The sequence below is a fragment of the Peromyscus maniculatus genome, chromosome 15, assembly GCF_049852395.1.
Source record: "Peromyscus maniculatus bairdii isolate BWxNUB_F1_BW_parent chromosome 15, HU_Pman_BW_mat_3.1, whole genome shotgun sequence".
In the NCBI taxonomy this organism is placed as follows: Eukaryota; Metazoa; Chordata; class Mammalia; order Rodentia; family Cricetidae; genus Peromyscus; species Peromyscus maniculatus.
The window spans coordinates 26,698,477-26,721,668 of record NC_134866.1 but is presented as its reverse complement, the minus strand read 5'-3'; the positions used below and the strand labels follow the sequence as shown (position 1 = coordinate 26,721,668).

General features: G+C 46.3%; 1 protein-coding gene across 6 annotated transcripts in view; it reads right to left on the bottom strand.

Annotated features, from left to right (window-relative positions):
* Window positions 1-23,192, bottom strand: part of Pdzd2 (PDZ domain containing 2) — a 384,162-nt gene that overhangs the window by 100,927 nt on the left and 260,043 nt on the right. For all 6 annotated transcript variants that reach the window (XM_076551730.1, XM_076551729.1, XM_015995051.3 and 3 more), the window contains one exon: window positions 11,505-12,009. In XM_076551730.1, the coding sequence (XP_076407845.1) occupies window positions 11,505-12,009 (505 nt within the window). The remainder of the gene's footprint in view (window positions 1-11,504; window positions 12,010-23,192) is intronic.

Below are 23,192 nucleotides of genomic sequence, written 5' to 3'. Positions count from 1 at the left end.
TTTCTTTAAGTCCTCTTGTTGCTGGATGTTTTTTAACTTTGGTTCATTCTCCACTGGGATCCCTGTTTCATGACAAAGACATGAATGTGCTCCCTGCAAAATGTTTACATTCTGTGAGACATTTCAATGTTCAGAGATACTAAATTATAAAATCTTAAAAAGATTAAAAGTTGTGTGTATGTGTGTGTGTGTGTCTGTCTGTCTGTGTGCACATGTGTATGAGTGCCCTCAGAGACCAGAAGAAGGCATCAAACCTTCTTCTGTTGTAAACTGCATGGTATGGGTTCTGGGAACTGAACTACCACCCTCTTATCCGCTGCACAATCTCTCTAGACCCATACAAACCTTAAAAAGTGTTTTTTTTTTTTTTAAGTTTAGGCTCAGTTCTTTTATTATTATTATTGTTATTATTGTTATTATTATTATTAGTAGTGTTATGGTCATGAGTCACAGCACACTTCCCAGCATCTGCCTTTTTAATCCATCACGAAAGTTCAGTGGAACTACTAGGATCCTGTATGAATAAAGCTCTTATCCCCCTGGAAACAGGCAACCTGCCCAAAAGAGCGTACAAAACAGGAAGAATGTGAAACATTTAGAAAACCTGAAATACACACACTGTCAGAAACTGAAATGAAACTATATGGGCAGTAAAAGGCCCAGATGTTGAACCACCACTGATGTGCGGCGATTGGAATGTCTGGGGAAATTATTACCAGGCAGAGACCTGGTGGATCCTACACTTCTGTACAGCGCTGCTCGGTGGGGATCCACCATTCCAGCAGCGTGCAGCAGTGCCAGCTGTCTCCTCCATCCACTGACCACAGGCAGATGCAGGCTGTCTGGCCAAATGCAACTTCAGAAGTCACTGGCTTACCGCAGCAGTTCATGAACTTGTTGATGGTCCTTATTTCATCCAATCGTCTTGCTCTGAACGCCACAGTTTTGGTGTGCTGCCTCTGACCCCTGGAACACCTTCCTCTTCTCCATTCGGAAACGCCCGCCCTGGCCTTCACATCTCTCATAGCCCCACTATTTCCAAAAGCCATCCTTGGGAATCAGAGTGATTGCCAAGGAGGCAGCTGGCAATAGCTCTAACCCGGGAGACCTGGTGTCCCAGCACACACCACTGGAAGGAACCGATTCGGGATGTGCTGCTCAGTTTCCACGCTGGTCAGCTGTGTCTCCCAGGCCAGCATTCATCCCAACAGTCCTCTTGGCTGCCTCCCTGTGCTCAGAAGGGTGAAACAGTGGTTTTCCTTTCTGCCCCCAGGGTTCTAGCAGATAAGACACTGTTCCTACTCCCCTGGCCAAGGAAACCTGTAGCTTTCCATTCAAAGAGCAATGGGGTCTGCTACTGGAATAATGAACTCAAAAGAAAACTCAAGCCGGGCGGTGGTAGCGCACGCCTTTAATCCCAGCACTCGGGAGGCAGAGGCAGGCAGATCTCTGTGAGTTCGAGGCCAGCCTGGGCTACAGAGTTAGTTCCAGGACAGGCGCAAAGCTACACAGAGAAACCCTGTCTCGAAAAACCAAAAAAAAAAAAAAAAAGAAAAAAGAAAAGAAAACTCAAAGTAGTAAAACTATATCTACCCCCATTATTAGTTTACATCATCATCTCCCCCCACCATCTTGCTGACCTTTTGTTAAGTAGAATATGTAGGTATGGCTCCCAGAGGGGATGATACTAGGTTTGCTCCCCCTCATTTTAAAATGCTTTAAAAAAGTAGGGCCCATGATTTAAAAAGCAAACATATGAAACCATGCCCACAGAGGTAGAAAAGTGGCCTACATGTGTGCTCCGGCAGTTTCATGAAGAACAATCACATGCTCCGTAAGGTCCTGAACCCAACACACACAGCTAGTTGAAAACGCACCAAAGGGCAAGGGGTGGCCCAGTGGGTTCAAGGACTTGCTCCAAAAGCCCAAGTTCGGATCCCAGGAATCCATGTTAAAAACAGACACGGCGGCACACGTCTGTAACCCCAGCACTCCTATGGTGAGGTGAGAGGCAGAAATACAATCAGCTGGAAGCTTGTGTGCCAGCCATCCTGGAGTCATCAGAGCAGAGATGAGAGATCCCACCTCAAAGCAAAGGGGAAGGCAAGGACTCCCTCCCCAGAAACTGTCCTCTGACCTCCACATGTATCCTGTGGCACACATGTGCCTACCACACACCCACACTAATACAAATGGTTTCACAAGTTATGTATGAAAGTCTGTAAGATAGGCCAACTGTTCTTTTCTTGCCCTACTTCAATTAGTCTAGTTAAAAACCAGACTTCTTCAATTTGTGTGTGTGTGTGTGTGTGTGTGTGTGTGTGTGTGTGTGTGTGTGTGTGTGGTGTATGTAAATGTTGGAGGGAGATGGACATTGTTCATGCATGTGGAGGTCAAAGGGCCAGTGTTGGGTATCTTCTTGGCTGTTCTCCATCTTTTATTTTGGATAGGGTCTCACTGAACCTGGAGCCCCTGGTTTAGCTGGACTGGCTGAACTGTGAGCCCTAGGAACCGCCCACCCCACCAGTACTGGGTTGGAGACCTGTACAACGCCTGCCTTTACATGGGAGCTAGGGATCCAAACCCAAGTCCCCCTGTGGTCCAGCAAGCACTTTACCAATGGAACCATCTTTCTGCCTCGCCTCCTTCACTTTTATCCAATCAGATCACTTCCCCACAATCAAAAGGAGAAATTATAATGAACTTTTTTTTTTTTTTTTTTTTTTTTGGTTTTTTGAGACAGGGTTTCTCTGTGTAGCTTTGCGCCTTTCCTGGATCTTGCTTGGTAGCCCAGGCTGGCCTCGAACTCACAGAGATCCGCCTGGCTCTGCCTCCCGAGTGCTGGGATTAAAGGCGTGCGCCACCACCGCCCGGTCGAACATTTCCTTGCTTGGAATTTTTCAGTCTACTGGAGGAGTTTAAGTGAAGACAGACCAAAGAGGGAAATTCTATCAGTTTGACTGTACAATTGTTGCTACGAAATTTAGCTGCCCAGGGTTACAGCAATGGTTAGTTAAAAATAAAATACCTCTGATTTCCTAGGCTCGAGTCAGTACTGGTCAGAAGCAAAGAGGCTCGGTTAAACGAAACAATACTGAATGTTTCCAGCTGCCTGCCCACAGCTCCATGCTGGTGTCTAATTCAGACCTCAGGATGGTCAAAACCAGACTCCTGCCTCCTTCTCCTAGATTTCCTGTCTCAGTAGGAAAGGGGCATCATCGGCTTGAGATGCAGAGGATGTGTCAGCTCCAGATGCAAGTGTGATCTCCACCATCATTTCCCACATCCGAACCACGTGAGAGATCTGTAGGGTCTACTTCCAAAACAGATCCCACATTTACCTTCTCGTCTTCCCCAACTCTTATCAAAGCCACCAGCATCTTTGGCTTGAGTGATCACAAGGCCGCCAACTGGTCTCTGAGTTTACTAATCCGTTCTGTAGGAATATTTGCTACTACACATCCAGGGGAAACAGTTCAGAAGGACAGGTCATGACATCCCCTGTCTGTGCCCCTCAGGGGCTGAGACTAGCCTGAAACACCAACCTTCTGGTGCACATTACATTGGTAAACTGTCATGGGTTGTTTGAGCCTATTGGGGAGCTGGTTCTCCAAGGGGGCTTGTTCCTTCCTATTTCAGAATCAAGTGTCTTCCATGGTACCTTGTCTGGGGCTGGGACGGCCACCCTACCACTGGAACAGGGAACCCAGGACTGCACCAGAGTAAAAACTCTGTACCCTTGAGAACAGCTAGAAGGTGAACCAATCCCCCAAACACTAATATTGTCAATCTCTGGGGTAAAAATGCCTAGGGAGGGGGGGAGCTGGAAGGCTAGCCGTTGGAAGCTTAGGCATGGAGAGAAAGCTCAGTCAAGACTCCAAGGGTCTCAATGTTCCCAGCCAGTTTCCACCGGACACTGTGAGCTCCAGATTTGATGGAGTTATCTCTATCTGTTGCCATTTGTTCTTTTTCTTGGAAGCCTCACTGGGGGTGGGGGCACTGATGTGCCAAGGATTTTCTTTATTGGGAACTCCAGCTGGCTGCCTTGGAGGAAAGGGGCTTCCGCATTTGATTTCTGCTGGATGATCTGAGTACTCGGTTTAATGATGTTTCCTTAGCTCTTTATGTAATTTGCTGTGTACTCTTTTATTCTGGCTGGCTGTATATTTTATCAACCCACTCACTGAAAAGCGAGTACTATGGTTATCGTAGATCATCCTCTGGACGGTACAGAACAACTTTATTAGCTAGCCTGTCCAACCCATGGCCTCTCCTAGGGTCATTTCTCATTCCTGGAACACCCTATTGCTCCTGCTGTTTGCAGCTGCTTTTGCTGGTTCTCCTGAGACCTTCCTGTAGGGCTGTTCTTCCATGACACAGCTCCCCTCACGTACCATATCTTCAGGGAGCTTGTCTTTGCTGATATCTGATACCAACTACCCCTGCAGGTGACAGACATGCCCTGCCATCCCCCTCTTCACCTTGGTTAGTTCACTGATGATACTTGTAATCATCTGATATTTTAGAGGCTTCTTTATCGCTAATAGCCCCTTCTACGCTGTAAATGCCATTGAGACAGGAATCTGGTCTAGCTCACTTACCAAATGGATTCTCTAGCAACTAGACCGGAACAATAGTCCATAAGTGGAGAGGAATTAACCAGCATAGAGTGCTTATCCACAGATCTTATGGATCTTTGAGCACCACTGAGATAAACATTTCGAGGTTCTTCCAGAAGGGAGACCAGTGAGTTTGCCAATGATCAGCAGGTGGACACAGATCTAGCTGTAGAGACAACTGAATTCCAAGGCAGGTCCTGTCTAGACAGATGGCTTAGGCATTAGTTTTCTATTATAATGGCTTCAAGGGCAGCGATACCCTTTGAGTTTAAGAGAAAAAGCCAAACTATGAAAAACAGGCTGCTATGGACTTCTGTACTAATGCCAGAGTGTTAGCCTTTCCTGTGAACCACAACTACCATGTGAGTTCACACATTTAGTACTTTCACTGAAGCCAGCGTGGGGATTTATTTACTAAAACAGGGTGGCACATTAGAGCGCTGCCGTGCAGCATTTAAATGGCCTCATTTCCACTGGAAGCCAAAATAGCATTTTACGAGAGCATCTTTGCCCCAAATGTGAGAAGACACATCATTTAAACAGAATTTCATTGCAGTAAATGTCTTGGCCCTCACTGCAAACCTATTCTGAGACTATTTGCTTATCCCTCCTTATTTAGGATGATCAGTAAGAAATAAAAAATGTGTGATCACAATGTCAAGGCTTAAAGTCCCCAGTCATCAGACCACAGTGCACAGTTTATAGGCAAGAAAACAGCCCAGGGAAAAGCCAAGGCAGTCTGGAGGCCACAGAGCTGTGGAAAGAACTGGGGTTGGAATCCATTGTTCCATCTAGTCTTGGTGTCCTCAGGCATCTTCATTAATAAGGATATACAGAGCACTTCAGGTACATGTAGCATGAATCGTTAGAAGGTCTTATTAATAAAATCAAACCTGAGGCCAGGTACTGGGGCCAACGCTGGAAGATCAGAGAAGCAGAACAAGCCACAGCTACCTCACCTAGCAATTCCTCAGCTGACCATGTTTCCTCTGAATGGATGCCTCTGTGTCCTTATCCAAATGGATCTCAGCTGAACTGCTTCTAGAAAGCCTGAAAGCTTAACCTGCTCTAGTTCCTGGTTTTCACACCTTATATACCTTTCTGCTTTCTGCCATTACTTCCTGGGATTAAAGGCGTGAGTCACCATGCCTGGCTGTTTCCAGTGTGGCTTTGAACTCACAGAGATCCGGATGGATCTCTGTCTCCCAAGTGATAGGATTAAAGGCATGTGTGCCACCATTTTCTGGTCTCTATATTCATCTAGTGGCTGTTCTGTCCTGTGACCCCAGATAAGTTTATTAGGATGCACAATATATTGGGGGACACAATATCACCACAGGTACAAGGCCTTGAGCTAGAACTGGTGACAAGGAAGACATATAAGGCCCTGTCCTTCAGAGTAAAACAGGGACACGGAGATGCCACAAGCTAAATGGTCACTGGAGTATGCTGGGCTGTCGTGTGCCAATGGGCTGGCAGTGGGATGATGCAGGAACCCAGTGGGGAGTGGCCTGATGAGCAGATTACCAGAAGGCCGTAGAGGTCTCTTGCAGGCATGCATCTGGAAGCTTGATGTTCCAGGAAGGTGGGAACGAAGAGCCAGAGGAAAGAGGAAGAGACCCCTGGCAGAGAGTGCCGCATCCACAGTGGCACCTCCACTGAAACTCCTAGCCAGCATAGCTGTGGCAAGGTGCACCAGGAAACCCTGGATAGCTTCGGCACAGGTCTGGCCCCAGAAAAACCTCGACACCAGGAGCTTGGAATTTCCAGGGGCGCCCCATCCTCCAGGGAGGAGTGGAAGATTGAGTCAACAAAAGATCACACTTTCAAGATGAAGATCCCGTGTATGGGGCCTTGAAGTGTCTCTGGCTTGGGGAATGCATCCATGTACCAGGATGGGGGTGCACCTGCTCCCATGGGAACAGAAACTCTTGTGTTGGGGGTGTGGGGCTTTGGACCTCACCTCTTCAGTTGGCTATATATGTGAATCCTTTATCATATTTTTAAAAATCCAGTAAAAAATATATATATGTTGTTATAATATACTGTATATAAATATATATTTATATTATATACCTTTGTGTATTATATAACACAACATATAACATCACATATTATATTATATTATATAATACATGATATATCATATGTTGTATCATATAATAAATATAATACTAAATATATAACTATATTTTATATATTATAAAGTACAGTTAAAATATATTTATACACAAAACAAGGGAGTCTGAGGCATAAAGTTAAGTATGGGATCAGAGAATAAGAGCCTTGAATGATATACTAAGGTATTTGGACATCACTCTGGACTCACCCAAAGGGCTTAACTATAGTATATGTGTGGGTGTGTATGTGCATGTGTGTGTGAGAATGAGCAACTTGATTTGCTCTTGAGAAAGTCCCTCAAAGACACAGTGGATGACTGAGAGGCGAGTGGCTGAGGGGTGTTGGTTAGGAGACAACTTTTTACACCTGCCAGAATCATGGAGTTCTGGCAGTGGGGGATACAACGTAGCTGGGGTTGGGAGAGCTTCAGGAAACCAGTGTTGACAGGACTTGGCGATTAAGGGAGGGACACGATGTCAGGGAGGGAGGGCAGCATCTCAGTAGACTTTACCAAGAGGGCTTTCCTAGCGTGTTCAGTGACAAACAGGGACGTCCCAGACCAACAGATGGTCACCCATGCTTGGATAAGACCAAGCAAGACTGGAACACTGGGGTGGATCCATGGTTCAGGAAAGGCTTGCATTGAATCTTAGGCACAAGATGAAACATCTACACTGGGGTCATACTGCAGGCAGTTGGTGCAAAGGCTGGAGAGGGGGAGAGAAGATGCAGACCTGGGCTTAGGAGATAGGACCACAAGGGACAACGTGCTCCCCAGTGACACTGGGGGCTACCTAGAAGAGAATCTCCTTCAGGCTGTCCTTCAGTGCAAATCGGTGGCCACATGGGAGATACCCTACCCTTTCCTGAAGATGCAGATCTGGGGTACCTGGCTGAGGTCTCAGTGACTCACATGAAAAGAAAAGGTCTGACGCTGTATGGGGTAAATAATGATTACTGGGGTTAGACATCACTGTACCCACAGACTCACACAGAAGTCATAAGTACATTGGCTGGCCTGGCAGAATTTCCAACTACTCTGCCTCTGGTTGTATGCATTTTGGCATTTTACAAAGAGACACATTCTAGTTAAATAGACAGGCAACTGCCTTCTTGAATGACTTTGCTTTGTAAAATTACCCTGAACTTATCTTTAAAATTGCTTGTCTATGTACTGAAGTATTCCTGTGTTTTAGAAGATGGGTCCAAGTTTTGCATTTTAAAAAGAGTACTCTGCTTATATATGTATTATTTGAGTTACTACTTTACATAAACATAAAACATAAAAACAATTTTAATATTTATTTATTTTTGAGGCAAGGTTTCTCTGTGTAGTCCTGGCTGTCCTGGAATTCACTCTGTGGCTCAGGCTGGCCTCAAACTCAGAGATCCACCTGCTTCTGCCTCCTAAGTGCTGGGATTAAAGATGTGCACCACCACTGCCCCGTATAAACATACCAATTTTTAAAAGAAAGTATTTGGTCACTGGAGAGATGGCTGAACAGTTAAGAATGCCTACTGCTCTTACAAAGGAACTGGGTTCCCAGCACCCACACAGCAGCTCATAACTGCCTGTAACTCCAACTACAGGGGATCTCAACACCCTCTTCTGGACTCTACGGGCTCCCACATGCACCTGATGCACACCAACTCACACGGGCTCACATGGATACATAGTAAAATATCTTTTTTTTTTTTTTTAAAGAAAACATTGCAGCCAGGCAGGGTGGCTCATACCTGTAATCTCAGCACTGGAGAAACTGAGGCAGGTGAACTATTTATGAGTTCATTGCCAACCCGAGCTCTGTAGTACCAGATCATCCAGAGATGTGTAAGAAGTCCTATTTCAAAAATCAAAACAAGGCTGGGTGGTGATGGCGCACGCCTTTAATCCCAGAACTTGGGAGGCAGAGGCAGGTGGATCTCTGTGAGTTCATAGGCCAGCCTGGGCTACAGAGTGAGATCCAGGATAGCCAGGGTTGTTTCACAGAGAAACCCCGTCTCGGAGGAAAAAAACTGTTAAAAAGAAATACATTTCCTATTACTCTATTAAAAGCGACCAGAGTGGGAAAACAATGACTTGTGATTTATTTTAATGTAATATTTTCTTAGAACAAATGAGTCTATAAAAAAGAAGAACTCGCCAAGCAAAGTGGTCTGACTGGGCATTGTAGGCCTTTCCTGTAACTTATTCTCTATGGAATATTAAAGCAGAAACGGAATTACACTGACATGTCAAATCTCCTACTATTCAAATGGAATGGAATTCCCCTCCCCAAAGACTTAAGAGGTAAATAGCTATTTTCTGGAAATTCCATTTTAGCATGACCTTAGTCTCAAACTATGCTGGAGTAAGACTGAAAAGCCCACTCACTGCAGTCCAAGAAGCCAGTCAGTATTCACGGAGGGTGATGTCAAGGGCTGCCATTGTAGACTGGGGGAAGCTGGGAAGAGCTCAATCAGCCCTGGATCCTGAGAAAATGCACCAGCAAAGAAACTTCTGGATTGGTGGGTGATAACATAATCCTAGAAGGTGTGTCATACTTTTTCACTTTCCAACCCAAGCAGTAAGACCAGAGCCAACCGGTCTGTGCATTATGGGTCCTTAGAAAAAGTGCCAGTTGCAGGTGACAGATCTCCCCCTTCCAGAAAAAAAAACGTGGCTTTAAACAACTGTCCCATACAGCTGAAGAGATGATGGCTCCCTGAGCAAAGGTGCTGGCTGCTAATTTAGCAGCCAGAGTTCCATCCCTGGGACCACGTGGCGGAAGGAGGGAACAGACTCCTCCAAATTGTCTTCTGACCTTGAGACACGTGCCATACATGCACAGCTCCTACCCCAAATAAAAAAATATGCAAAATGTAATTTAAAAAATGTCCCTAGAGTACTAGGCCAGGATTTGCATTTTTAAAATCTTTACACCTTCTGGGTTATTTGACCTTGAGCTCAAAAGGTAGGTAAGAGGGGCTGTGACAGGAAAAGTCTTCACAGTCTAACCCAGAAATTCAGTTTTATCTCTCTGCTTTTTCAATTAAAGTGAGTGGGGGATGGGGACTTTCCTGTAAGTTTGGTGTTTTGTATTTTTCTTCTTCTTTACTAATGATCCCAAATTATTCCCATCATGTCCTAGGATATTAAAACCATTTTTGTTTTTTAGACTGTTTGTGGGATTCAACCTCCTTTGGCACCTAAACCCTTGAAATGATCCAGGAAGTCAACACTATGCACCTAAGTTTTTATCTTAGGCTTTTTGTGAATTCACAGTCTAATCAATAGAGGGGAAAAGACGCTTAGCAAGTTAGCATGGTCAGAATCTTAGTGCTCTTAGTCTTTGGGTGGTATATATTAGATTCTTGTTTAATCTTTAAACCTCTTGGGGGAGCCCCATAAAATGAACAGAGAGCACAGATGGAAACAGGGCCTTTCTTCTCATCTGTTCCTCCATTCATCCACAGAGAAGGCTGCCTCTGTCTAAGGCTTTCTGTGGTTGAGAGAGTGGTTATTTCTTCTGAATCCTGCCTTGGGATTGGTTAAAACTAAAGAAGTAATTGCACCAAATAGGCTTATGGGACATCCCGTTCACTCCCAGGATACCGTTTTCTCAGCAGCCAAATCCAAACACGATGCTTCCACACCTCTTTTCCACCTTTGCCTTTTACCCCTCAAGGTGTTTTCTGAGTCCGAGCAGCCAGTCCGCACCCACTCCGGGAGCTATCACATCCATAGCACCCTCTGCCCAGAGGATTCATGTCCCAGACATGTCTGCCCTACAGAAACGTAACTCTTAAGAAAGGACGCTGGCGGAGGCAGCCTGGGCTAGAAGTTCAGCCACCCTAGTCTCTTCTCACTTCCGCAAGGACTGATCTCAACCATGACAGAGAAAAGCACTTCGATGAGACTTCAGTAAGAGGCTTCTGTGTGTCCCTGGAATTTACCAATGTGATAACATGATCTCATAAAAATAGGGCTGGCTTTGAACTGTTAAAAATAAAAGCAGATGCTTCCCTGTGTCGGCCGCCCTTCCTGTGTCCCGCTGAGCCTGGGGTGTTTGCATTATCAACTGCCACCAGGAATCTTTGGCCTTGAAGTAGCAATTTCTCTGTGACAGTCGTGATGAATAACCAGGCAGTACAATGCTTTATCTGGGCCTCAGAGGGCTCAAATGTTACCACAGAAGGCTTCAATTTTCCACTTAGGATCACTTCACTGGCTCTTTAAGTGGGATAGAACTACTTGAACTTTTCTGCTGTTGGTACAGGCTCTGGTCATTCATCTCGAGGAGTTTGTTGGTTTCCAAGTGCAAGGCTATCTTAGGTCTATCTTTTTTTTTTTTTTTGAAGTTGAAAGGCAACTTCAACAGTATTTATGTTAAAATTCAGATTCCAGGACCAAAGAAATAGCTGCTTGGACCCTACGGTGCTTTCCTTGCCAGCATGAGGATGCATGTTCAATGCCCAGAACCCACACAAAAAACTGGACATGGTAGTGTGCTGGAGAATGAGAGTTAGGTGGATTCCAGGGGCTTGCCAGCCACTCAGCTTAACCTGTCTGGTGAGCTTCAGGCTACTGAGAGACCTCATCTCAAAACACAAGGTGGAGTGGGCATCTGAGGAATAACACCTTTGATTATCCTCTGACCGCCACACATATGTACCCATGCACCCATATACCAACACACGCACAGACAGACAGGCATGCACCTGTGTATGCATGTTCAGAAAATTGAAAACCAAATCAGATTCTATAATCCAGCTGCGCCTTACCCGTGCCAGGGAGTCGCTGGACTGGAAGTCGGTCTTCCCAGCCTTTGAAAAGCGCCGTTTGTCATTGCTGGCCCCCAGAGGAGCGTCTGCATTTGGAATTCTGAGTTCTGCTCCCCTGTCCACGTCTGACTTCTCCAGATGGGGTCCAGCCACATCCTTGAGAGAATGCGGGCCACTCTCTAGCTCAAAGGCATGGCCATTTCCGAGGTCGGGGTCTGTGCCGTTCTCCAACTCAGAGCTGGGGTCATCGGCCACATCACAGCCGCTGCTGCTCTTGGGTTCTTCGGGGGCCTTGTTGAGAGGGGGTCTGGAAATGACCCCAAACTTTCTTGTTCTTTTCCCCTTTTTGGAGGTTTGGTCACCCAGCTCCAAGGTAGGTGTCTCTCCTGGTTCTGAGCTGAGGCTGCCGTTGTTGCCATTGTAAGTCAGGTGGGCTTTGTGCTTGAAGCGCCGCAGCATGATCAGGTAGATGAAGCCGCCATTCCAGCACTGTTCAGCCAGGTAACTGCAACACACAGACATGAGTGGTTAGACTGCAACCCCTTCCTGGACACAGTGTCAGCGTCCAGCCAGGACCTGGTGACCGAAACCTGGCCAGTGGACTGAGGCACTGTGCTTCCCAGCGAGCTCTGGCTTTTACTATATCCCATTGTTGATGTTGAAATGATCCTTAATACCTCGAGCAAACAGAAGATCCCACAGTCTAGAAACTTCTAATTTGTCTCTCCTAGAGCCTAGAACCGGAGCTGGGTGTTTCTACGACAGAGTCAATCGCAACATAGTATTGAAACAAAGTATAAAAAAACTAAGATTCTTCTTGTGTTGGCTCCGCAGTGCTCTTGAATGAATCCACTCTACCTCTGTGCTCTACCTCCAGTCCCTAAAAACGAAAAAAATTCTTGGGGACTGGAGAGATGGTTCAGCAGTTAAGAGCACTGGCCTGGGTTTGAGGACCTGGGTTCAATCCAGTACCCACATGGCAGCTCACAACTGTCTGTAACTCCAGTTATGGAGGATCCAACACCATCACACAGACATACATGCACGCAAAACACCAACGCATATAAAAATAAAAAATAAATAAATCAAAAGAAAATTCTTGTACAAGTAAATTCTAGTATTCCTTAGCATAATAAGGCAACTATGGTTGACAACATTTAGTTGTATGTTTCAAAACAACTAAGAGAGGGTTCTGAATGTTCCAAAAGAAATGGCCAATACTGGAGGTGACGGGTGCCAATTACCTTGACTGAATCATTATGACACATATTTGTCACTTTATATCCCATAGATATACATGATTATACATATTTAAACAGGTGAAGAGACTGAACAACAACAACAAAATCCTTCACCCCTTTAACAATCTCTTGCATTGGAATTACACAAGACTCCCATCTCTGTGTGGCTGATGAGTAATACTACAGTTCCCGAAGTAAAGAACAGATAAGCGGGGCTGGCAGGAGAGATGGCTCAGTGGCCAAGAGCACTTGTTTTTGCCGAGGACCTGGGTTCAGTTCCCAGTACTGCCTTGTGGCTCACAACCATCTGTAACTCCAGGGAATCCAATGCTCTTCTGACTTCTCAAGGCACCCGACATGTATATGGTCCGCATACATATAGACAAAACACTCATACACATCAAAAATAAAATAAAATTAAAAAGAAATAAAACAGACCGGAGAAAGTATGAATTCTGATATTAGGATGAGAAGGAAATGACCAGTACAATAAGAACTTCTGCTTGAGGGCAGATGAAGTGAGACCAGATCAACGCCAAGTGTACCCAGGGTGTTAGTATGTCACCTGCTAAGGAAGTACTGGTAGCCATCCGTGTGTGGGATTTTCTTGTTAACGGCTCTAGTTTGGGCTTTTCATAGAGTACACGGACTGCCTTCGAGGGCATCACATTTAGAGGAGAAAAGGTCATCCACAAAGCTGACAAGGACCAAGAACAGTGTCAGAAACCATCAACCAGGAACAGTTGGAGGAGCAGGGGACCCTCAAAACGGAGAAGGCAGGCCATAGCCAGTCACTTTTTCATGTATTTGAGGGCTGACAAATACAAAGACACAGGAGACCATAAAACTGAGAGCATGCATGGGAAGCGTGACACAGTATCCACTCCAGAACCTGGGGAATATGAAGAAATGAAGGAAGTCATGGTTGGTATTTAGGAGCTCAGATCATTAAAGCTACAGTAAAGACTTCCTCAAAGTCAGGAAATTAAGACAGGCTGGACCCTCCGCTCCCCACGAAGATCAGGATGTACAGATCCCCAAAGAATCCTGGGGGAATGCCTACATCACTGGAATCTCGCCACCTCCTACACATCGCCGGCTCCCAAGCAAAGAGTGTCAGCAACTAAATCCTCCATAAACCCAACCTGCTTCCTACGCTTACAGAGCCACAGGCCCGGAGGCTGTGTGGCCTCGGTCCGCAGTGAGTGAGAAGTAGAGAAAGAGGCTTCCGAAGTGTACCCATCCACCTGCTCTCCCTCCAGGCAGTGCTGATTCCAAAGAAAAGAGGACGCTGGGTAAACAGACATTACGATGCCCTTCTGCGATTCTGCCATCAGGGAAAAATCAGATGGGAAAACGGAGTTGTCAGCACGTGGGAAGGAGGGCAGCTCATCTTTCCTCTCGTCTCATCATGAGGGCCCATGTCAGCAGCATGCTGGTGACAGAAAGGGAAGCCATCGTGACCGGCTTGCTAGGAATATGCTAGAGTCTGGTCCAAAGGATCCCCCACACTTAATAGATCAGTGCCATAAGGACTGGGGTGTGTTCATGGAAGAATGCTTGCTGAATATGTGTGAGACACTGGATTCAACCCCAGTAACACACACATGCACACACACACACACACACACACACACACACACACGCACACGCACACGCACACGCACACGCACACCACTCTAGAGTGTGTGTGTATGTGTGTGTGCACCAATATTTTCTTTAGTACCAAAAAGGCCAGCCCACTGTTTTGAAGTACAAGAGCTAACACACCCTTTTCCATATGTGCTCTCATGGAAGCTGCTAGAACCTCGGAAGGCACCCGTGATGCAGACAGCATTTCCGTTTTTCTACAGAGTCTATGCTGGGCAAAACCATAAAGCCAAAAATAGTTTATTTTCAGCTTTGCGCCATCTCTCTGCCTTCTTCTGGCTTCCCAGCAATAAATAATACCGTGACACCGGAAAGGAACTGTAAGACAGGTAGTTTTGTTCCTTCCTGGACTCTGGATTTTATAAGGTCATCTCGAAGACAATGGGTAATTAATGAATTATGGACCCCATAATAAGCCAGTGATAAAGACCCTTTGGCTGGGGCGGGGGTGTCATTTCCTTAGAATTCTTAAAATCACCTTACATCTAACAGACCCACCCATACTCTCTATCTATGTGCCTCCAAATGATTCAAATGATTTACCTAGCCTTCCTTTCCAGTGTGTGTGTGTGTGTGTGTGTGTGTGTGTGTGTGTGTGTGTGTGTGTGTACAGGTATGCGTGCACATGTGTTTGTGTACATGTGAAAGACAGAAAGGATCAAGGACAACCTTGGGTGTCATTCCTCAGGTGCCATTCCCCTGCCCCCGTCCTCATCATGAAAGCTGGGCAGTAAGGCTTATTTGCCCAGTACAGGATTGCAAATATGAGTCACCAGGCAGGTCTGAAAATGTTCATCTTTTCCTTGTACTGAAGTCCTCCTTGTTGCAAGGCTGCCTTTACTGGCCTAGCTGTCTTTCCACCTCAAGCATTAGAAACCTTACAGCAAACTTTGAAATCAGTTGGTCTTAGGTTTGAGTTGTTTTAACAGAAATCTGAGCCTTGGCTATTCATAAAGGAAAGGGTTTGTTTTGGCTCAGTATGCTGAAGGCTGGGGAGTTCTAGGTTGGGTGGGCACATCTCACAAGTAGACTTTAACTCATGGCAGAAGGAAGAGGTGAGTGGATACAGGATGGGAGACAGCAAAGGGTGGGCTCGCTGTACAGTAGTCAGCGCTGGAGATGACCAATCCGGTCCCGTGAGAATTAACACGTGACAAAGGCGTGAATCTGCTCCCAGCTCAAGCATCTCCCACTAGACTTTAACTCCAGGCTCAACTGTGTGTGGGGGTGGGTGGGGGGGAGTGGGGGGCAACCAGCCTTGAACACTCTGCGGCATGGCAGCTGAGAAAGGATAAATTGAATGTGATGAGTGATGTTTGAGGTTTAGAAAAATAGATTTTTCTCTTCATAAAAAAAGGCCTGGGGCTTTTCTGGAGCTTTTCTACGGTAGTGTCTCCATTCTCCACTCCCTAAATTTAGATTTTGGCAAATAAAATTATTAATTTAATTAGAATTAGAATTTTACTTTAACTTTCCTAGGATGACTTTAAAGTGAAGAAAGGCCAGCATATCTGATAATGAAATTTTATTATATTTTATTTTAAATTGTGTGTTGCCGGGTGGTGGTAGCACACACCTTTAATCCCAGCACTCAGGAGACAGAGGTAGGTGGATCTCTGTGAGTTTGAGTCCAGCCAGGTCTACAGAGCGAGTTCCAGGACAGCCAGTGTTACATAAAGAAACCCTTTCTTGAAAAACACACACACACACACACACACACACACACACACACACACACACACACACACACACACTTTTCAAAATAACTTGGATGTCCAGCACTGGGCACTGCTCATGAAATATCATGTAACTTAAGAACCCTAAAGGAATTCTATAACTCAAGACTTTTCAACAAAGCAGAAATTCCTACGTCATCTCAGAATGATGAAAACAAACCCTGATCAAAGGAGGATGTTCACACATGAGTACTATGACAGCGACTGAAAGGTATATATAGTTTGTTTTTGTGTTTTCGGTTTAGGGATGAATCCCAGGGCCATGTACATGCTAAGCATGCATTCTGTCACGGGGCCATATCATCAACATGGGATCTGAGTTCCATAGAACAATAGTAGAAATCTGGAGTGGAGGCTCACATCTGTAACCCTAGGCTAGCCTCGATTCACACACACACACCCCAGATTAGGTGCTGACCGCTACTCTGTCATTGGACAAACGGAGATCAACTGTTTTTTGCCCATGGTTGTTTTCTCCTGAGAAGTAATGGAGGGTGAGTTGTCTTTCTATGGTACTTTGGAGGTTGGGTTGTCATTCTGTGGTTCTTTGGAAATGTGCTAAAGCCTTGTCATTCCAGAGGCCTCTCAGAGGTTGTTTAGAGGTTTTGAAAAAATGTGGGTTGGGAGGAAATGTTAAATACACGGAGATTAATTTCCCAGGGAAGATTTGGCTGAGAAACAGAGGGAGGCAAGTTCAGACAGATCCACAGAGGGGAAGGGAGCCAGTTGCCCATGGTAGTCTGCCTTGGGTGCTGCCTCCCAGAGAGCTTGAAGTGGAGGGATAAGACTCACCGATGCCACAGCCTTCTCTAAGAAAGCCTGTGGGTATCACACATTTAAAAAGTGAAAATTGAGTGATAGCTGTGGATGGAGGTGCATGCTACCCATAGGGAACCAGGGCTTGGGGAGATGGTGGAGACTCAATAATACTCTGGCTACAGTAATCTAGATTTATCTATGGGGAATGTATTCCAAGACCTCCCAGAGGATGCCTGACGAAGGGACCATACTGGCTCTATATACTGTTTTTCTCTGTTCATACATTTTCAAGTTTTTCACTTAAGGGTTCTCTTTGGCACATCTGAATTGTCATTAATTCTACTCTGGTGCTTAATTGGCTACAATTAAGGAGAATGGGGGTTATCTGAACACAATCAATCGTTTAGCACAACAGCTGACCTACTAACCAAGTCAGCTAAATGGCTAGCAAGTTGGCAGTAGAGACAGCATGGTCACCCTGGACAAAGAGATGGTTTGCATCCTGGGCAAAGCAGAGCGGGATGGCTCCAGAGTCCCTCACGCTCCTGAGAACGGTGCACAGTTTAAAATTATGAATTGTTTCTGAAACTTGCCATTCACTATTCTCAGAATGAATGGCCACGGGCAACACAAACCGCAATAAACGGGACTGAGCGGAAACAGAGTAAGAATTAGCGTACTATTATTCCCGTGAACAATGGACTGTCTGTCATCCTTGACCCAGATGCCTCCTTTCTTTTGTCATCATTCATGAGCCTACAGCAGGTCAACCAGTGTCCCACCCGTCAGGCGAAAGCACAGTTCTTCCCTTACAGCAGGACAGCGCACAGAACAGCTGGTCGACAACTGGCTTTGTTCCTAACACCAGACTTACAAAAGGAGCTCAACATTTTAGGGGCACCAGCGACTAGAACGTAAACCAGTGTGCATCTGAAGTCTAGCCAATATGCAGTGTCTACAGTGTCCTGTGTAAATCCGGGTCGACAGCCTTTAGGACGGCTGAGACATTTCTGTCTCTCAGCGTTGAGTATAGACATGTCCTTTTCCATTTCAGCTCTGTCTCCTGCAACCTCTGAGACACTGTCACATCCCTTCTATGCTGAAGCAGACTATGGGTTCTTTCAATTCCCTTCTCAGACCTTCCAGAAATAAAGGGTTGGGGGTGGGGCACTGCAGAGAAACAATTTGGGGAAAGCAGCAAAGTCCTGGGGTTGATGGGAACATCATCTCGATTTCCATGGAAAAAGGTCATCACTGGTCTTGATCTCAGAAGCTCACATCTCACGGTTAATAGGGTTGACTTCGCAACCTCTCCAGCAAATTCTAACACTTAGCTGCCGTGTGTATTCGTGACTCCGGTAAACTTCTCAGGAGGGAAGTAGAAGCCTGGAGCTTTGCTCTTACATCCATGAGCTCCGGTGAAGACTGTTTTCTTCATGTTTTTCAGGCCATCTACAATCCTGAGAGGTTCCTTCCTATGCTAGTTCCTAGACTTTCCACACAGGCTGTTGCTCCTGATCTTCCCTTGCAAGGGGGCTGCTATCAAATGCCCCAGAAAAAAAGTTTTTTTTTTTTTTTTGGTTTTTCGAGACAGGGTTTCTCTGTGTAGTTTTGTGCCTTTCCTGGAACTCACTTGGTAGCCCAGGCTGGCCTCGAACTCACAGAGATCCGCCTGGCTCTGCCTCCCGAGTGCTGGGATTAAAGGCGTGCGCCACCACCGCCCGGCAGAAAAAAAGTTTTAAGAGCTAGAACCCAAAATATCTTCTGGAGTAGAGCTACCCACTTAATGTGAGGAGAAGTCCCATACTCTCCTGCCAATCTCCCAAATTCCTCCCACAGTAAAAGCTGCTGGAGGCTCTGGGACTGAGAGCCACATTCTCTCTTTCTTCTCTGCCTTCCCCAAGCCAGCCACAGCTGGCCGCTCACAGCCAGCAGATGACCTCCCAAGTCCACCCAGGGTCCCTCTCCTTCTTCAGGGGTAACTGAGAGAAGGTGGAACCCCGTTAGCCTGCGTGTCTCAGGGGGCCACACGAGGCTTCTCACACACGAATTCAGACATTGACGAAATGTCTGCGCCCTCTGGTTCCCTGACTTTCAAGCGGCTCCAGACCCATCTTGAAGCAATTTCTCCAGCTCGCCTCCATCCTTCCAGGGTCCATTCCACGGGTTTGGCCTGAGTCTGCCCTCTCCTTGTGCCAGGCCTGGTTTCACTTATGTCAAAACAGCCTCCTTCAAAATGGCAGGCTCCTTTTCAGAATGGCTTACCCTGTTCTGAAGTCAGAAAAGACACTAAGAGAAAGGCCACTCTCCCCGTCTACATGTTCCGGCTGATGTCCCGCCTAATTCTAAATCCTATATAGAACCTTCCTTTTCCCTTTTCGTTTCCTCTCTGGCAGGCATGGCTAGGCTGACAGGTCCCATAATCACCTAAGGGTCATGCAGACTGCCTGCCAGCTGTGGTCTTCCTCCCTGAGGCAAAGGGTGCTGCTACTGTGAAGCTGGAGGAGATGCTGGAGCCTTTCCCTGTGGACTATCTATCTTTGTGATCCGTTCGGACCCTTGCTGGTTTAGAGGCCTCTGATGACAAGAAATCCAAGTCAACAGAACTCTGGCCTAGAAAGACAGGCAAGGCGCATCTTTCCAGATATGGGGAGGAACCATGGTAAAACCTTGGCATCCACCGAGTAGCTGGAACTGGGTTCTGATAGTGTGCACTGTTAGAGGCGCGCGCGCGCGCGCACACACACACACACACACACACACACACACACACACACACACACACAAAGCCTTCAGTGGCAGGATGTGCAGGTACAAACGTTAAAGACACAAAGCTTGCTTTTAACTGCGTTTGTATTAGAAGTGCTCCACACCAGCGAATTTCATCATAGAAACGGGGCAGGGACCAGTACTGATTAACATCAAACAACATGCCATGTTAAGTCCTATGAACACAGAACCTCAGGTCAACCTAAGACAGCCTCATCAGGTAAAAAACCATGACTCACTTTCCAACGTGAGAAAAGCCAAAGCTTGTAAGATTAACAGGGCCACTGAGCCAGGATTCAAATCCACCTCATTCCAAACAAACGGTGGAAATGAACTTGGGATTCATGGCGAAGTCCTGTCCTGATGTTGAGATTATATATATCAGGCTTGAAAACAGGAAAACGGTTGCCAACTTCTAAGCGCCTAAAGAGGCCTCGTAGCAACACCAGGAATTCTATTTCAGTGGTAAGTAAACACCCCAACTGTGTCTCACACCTATAAGCAAGGGCTGTAGGGAAGCAAGGGCATTTTCAGGCAGGCCCACTTGGCAGGGAGGAGGTAAAGTAGTTTCTCAGGGTGTGGGCGGAAGTGGCCAACTTCTGCATTTCATCTCTGAGTAATGAGCTTGCATTAGTCTCCAAGAATGCTGGAAAAATGGAGGCAGCATTTGTTTAGCTTATTTAAAATTAGAGCAGTAAGGAGCCATTCCAGCCAGCAGAGGCGGAGCCAAGTGGCAAAATCCAAGCCACCTCTGCAATGCTGGCCCCTCCCCGGGGCACCTGACTCTCAGGAGTTTTCGCCCCCTGTGATGAGGGAATGTGCTCTACCAACATCTGCCACTGCTCTTGTGGAGTCACCTGGAAGAGAGTGTGCTGTCAGGTAGGATGGGCCAAGGAGGTGCAGGCAGATTCCCGGGCTATGTGACCTCCAGAGCCACACCGAGTGGCTCTCCTTCAGGTGGGACCTTGCTGATGACCAGCATGACTAGCTCATGTCCTCTGGTGGTGAACTTCTCAGGTCAACATTACTCTGGGGTAATTCTTGGCCAATGACTGGGTCAAGTGGGACATGGGTCTTGTCAGTCTTGACTTCTCTGCCACCTCCCGGCCCACACCATCCTTGTCCCTCATCGGGCTGAGACCTCAGGTCTGATCAGGTGTATTGGCTCCTCTCCTCCATCTGTCCGGCTTCTTCTTTCTTTTCAGGCTTTACCCCACTAACAGTTCCCACCCTTACCTCCACCTCAGTATCTGCTTCTTGGAGAACTCTCCCCATGAGGGCAATAGACTCAGATCACAACGCAGTTCCCCAAAAGCAGGGTCTGGAATATGATAGTAGGCAACAGGACTCAGCTAATCTGAGCATAGAAGTCAGTAGGGAGGCTTTTTAAACATTCTAACAAGTCTACCCTCAACCCAGTAGCTGTTGGGAGTAGATGGCTTCTGTGGGAGGAAGAGGCACTTCGGAGGGGGGCTGCTAGTAGGCTGCCCATGCCCCACACAGTCAGGCACTTATGGGCATCACGAACTGCATTCAGTGGGTTATTTTTTTAAGACTTATTAATTTTATGTGTATGGATATTTTGCTTGCATGTCTGTCTGTCTGTCTGTACTGTGTGTGTACCTAATGCCTATGTAGGCCAGAAGAGGGTATTGGGTCCCCTGGAACTGAACTTACAGATAGTTTTGGAGCCATTCATTCTACAGGTGGTGGGAATTGAACCCAGGTCCTCTGGAGGAACAGCCAGCCCTCTTAACTGCTGGGTGGGGAGGAGTTGGTGGGAACAGGGGTGGATAAGGTTAAGATATATTGTATACATGTACAAAAATTTCAAAGTAATTTTTTCAATCTTTCCAAAGAAAGTTTAGAAAATTAAAAAAACTGAAAATAAAACTTGCCTATTACATACAAAAGTAGTGTGTCTATGAATGGGTTTCACTGTGACATTTCTGTACATACATGCATTGTTGTGTTTGACTGTGATCCCTCTCCCAGCTGCCCTGTCTTACACACACACACCCATATCCCCTTATCCTGTGTTTAACAGCCCAATTACTACTTTCTGGTTTATTAAAAACAAACAAACAAACAAACAGATTCTATGTTTGAGTGGAAAAAAAACAATACTTGTGTCTGGCTTATTTCGCTTACTATGATAACCTTTAGTTCCACTCATTTTCCTGAAAATGTCATGATTCATTCTCCGTTATGGCTGATAGTCCACCGTGAATGTGTACCACGCCTTCTGGGCACAGGCTGATGCCATGTCTTACCTATCGTGAATGCTGCTGCGCAGATCACGAGTGTACAGTTACCTCCCTCGAGTAGACACCCAGGAGTAGGATAGCTGGGACATACAGAGAACCCTCCATCCTGGTGTCAAACACTGTATAAAGGTTCTTTTCCCCTGCAACCTCAGCAGCAGCAGCAGAGGCATTTTTGAGAAGTTGGATGCATGCCATTCAGAAAAATTTCCTTCACTGGCTTCGTAGCCAGAAAAACCAAGAGCAAAGGGCTGCTTCTGACTAGGCTATACTTTACTCCTATAGAACTTGAAAAGCTGAGGCTATAGCTCCATGGTAAATAGCTTACCCAGCATATATGAGACCTCAGATTTGATCCCCAGAACCACACACAACATATCAGCTTTATGAAAATTCATCTAAATAAAACATCTGGAGCAAGATGGCCCTTGGCTTGGGTCTCAGCAATGTCTCCTGGGTCCTTGAGCAAGACTTTAACTTAACCCCACTGACCAGCGTCTCAGTGATTAGCAATGGGGATGTTGGAATACTAAATTGGACAATGAACAAGATGGCTGTTTCCTAGCCTGGCACATTAAATGTCAATAAACATCAACCCTTCCCCTAAGAGATGTGGCAGATAATTACAAGTCGACAAGATGAGTTATCTGCTGTTTCTGTCCAGGTGGGAACCTCCCAGAAGATTTGATAGCAAGAACTGGGCAAAGTTAAGTCTCAGGAAAGGGATGTCTGGAGAAATCAAGTTCACCTGGGCATACAGTGTCAGAAGGGAGTTTCCAAACTACAGTCTTAAAAAGGGAAATGCATCCTCGGACAGAGACCTTGCTAATACACTTGAAGCCGAGAAGCCCTAAGGCCGTGTGAACCCAGGTCATCGTGCTCAGAGTGACAGGGTGGTATGTGCACACACGGTGTGGGTGACTAGGGCACACAACAGCACAGAGTGGAGCTAGTGGCAGGCTCTGCTCTTTGCCAGAGAGAGACGAGAGAGAACAACAGTGGCCTTTGGATTTGCTTCCACGCCCATCTGGCCAGAGGTCGGTTCCCTAACTCTCAGAGAAACCACAAGCTTTCTGGCCTCACTTGAACTCTGAGGCTGGTCCCAGATGTATTAGAATTGGCCTAGAACTCAAGGTGGTGCCTGGGCAGCCGGCCATCCTGGGCAAGACACTCGATCAGCTGGCCCCTTCGTATGTTGTAACACGTGCGCAGCTTTCACTGAGGAGGCGAGTGCCACAGACCAGTGGGATGCATGTGTCTATCACGAGA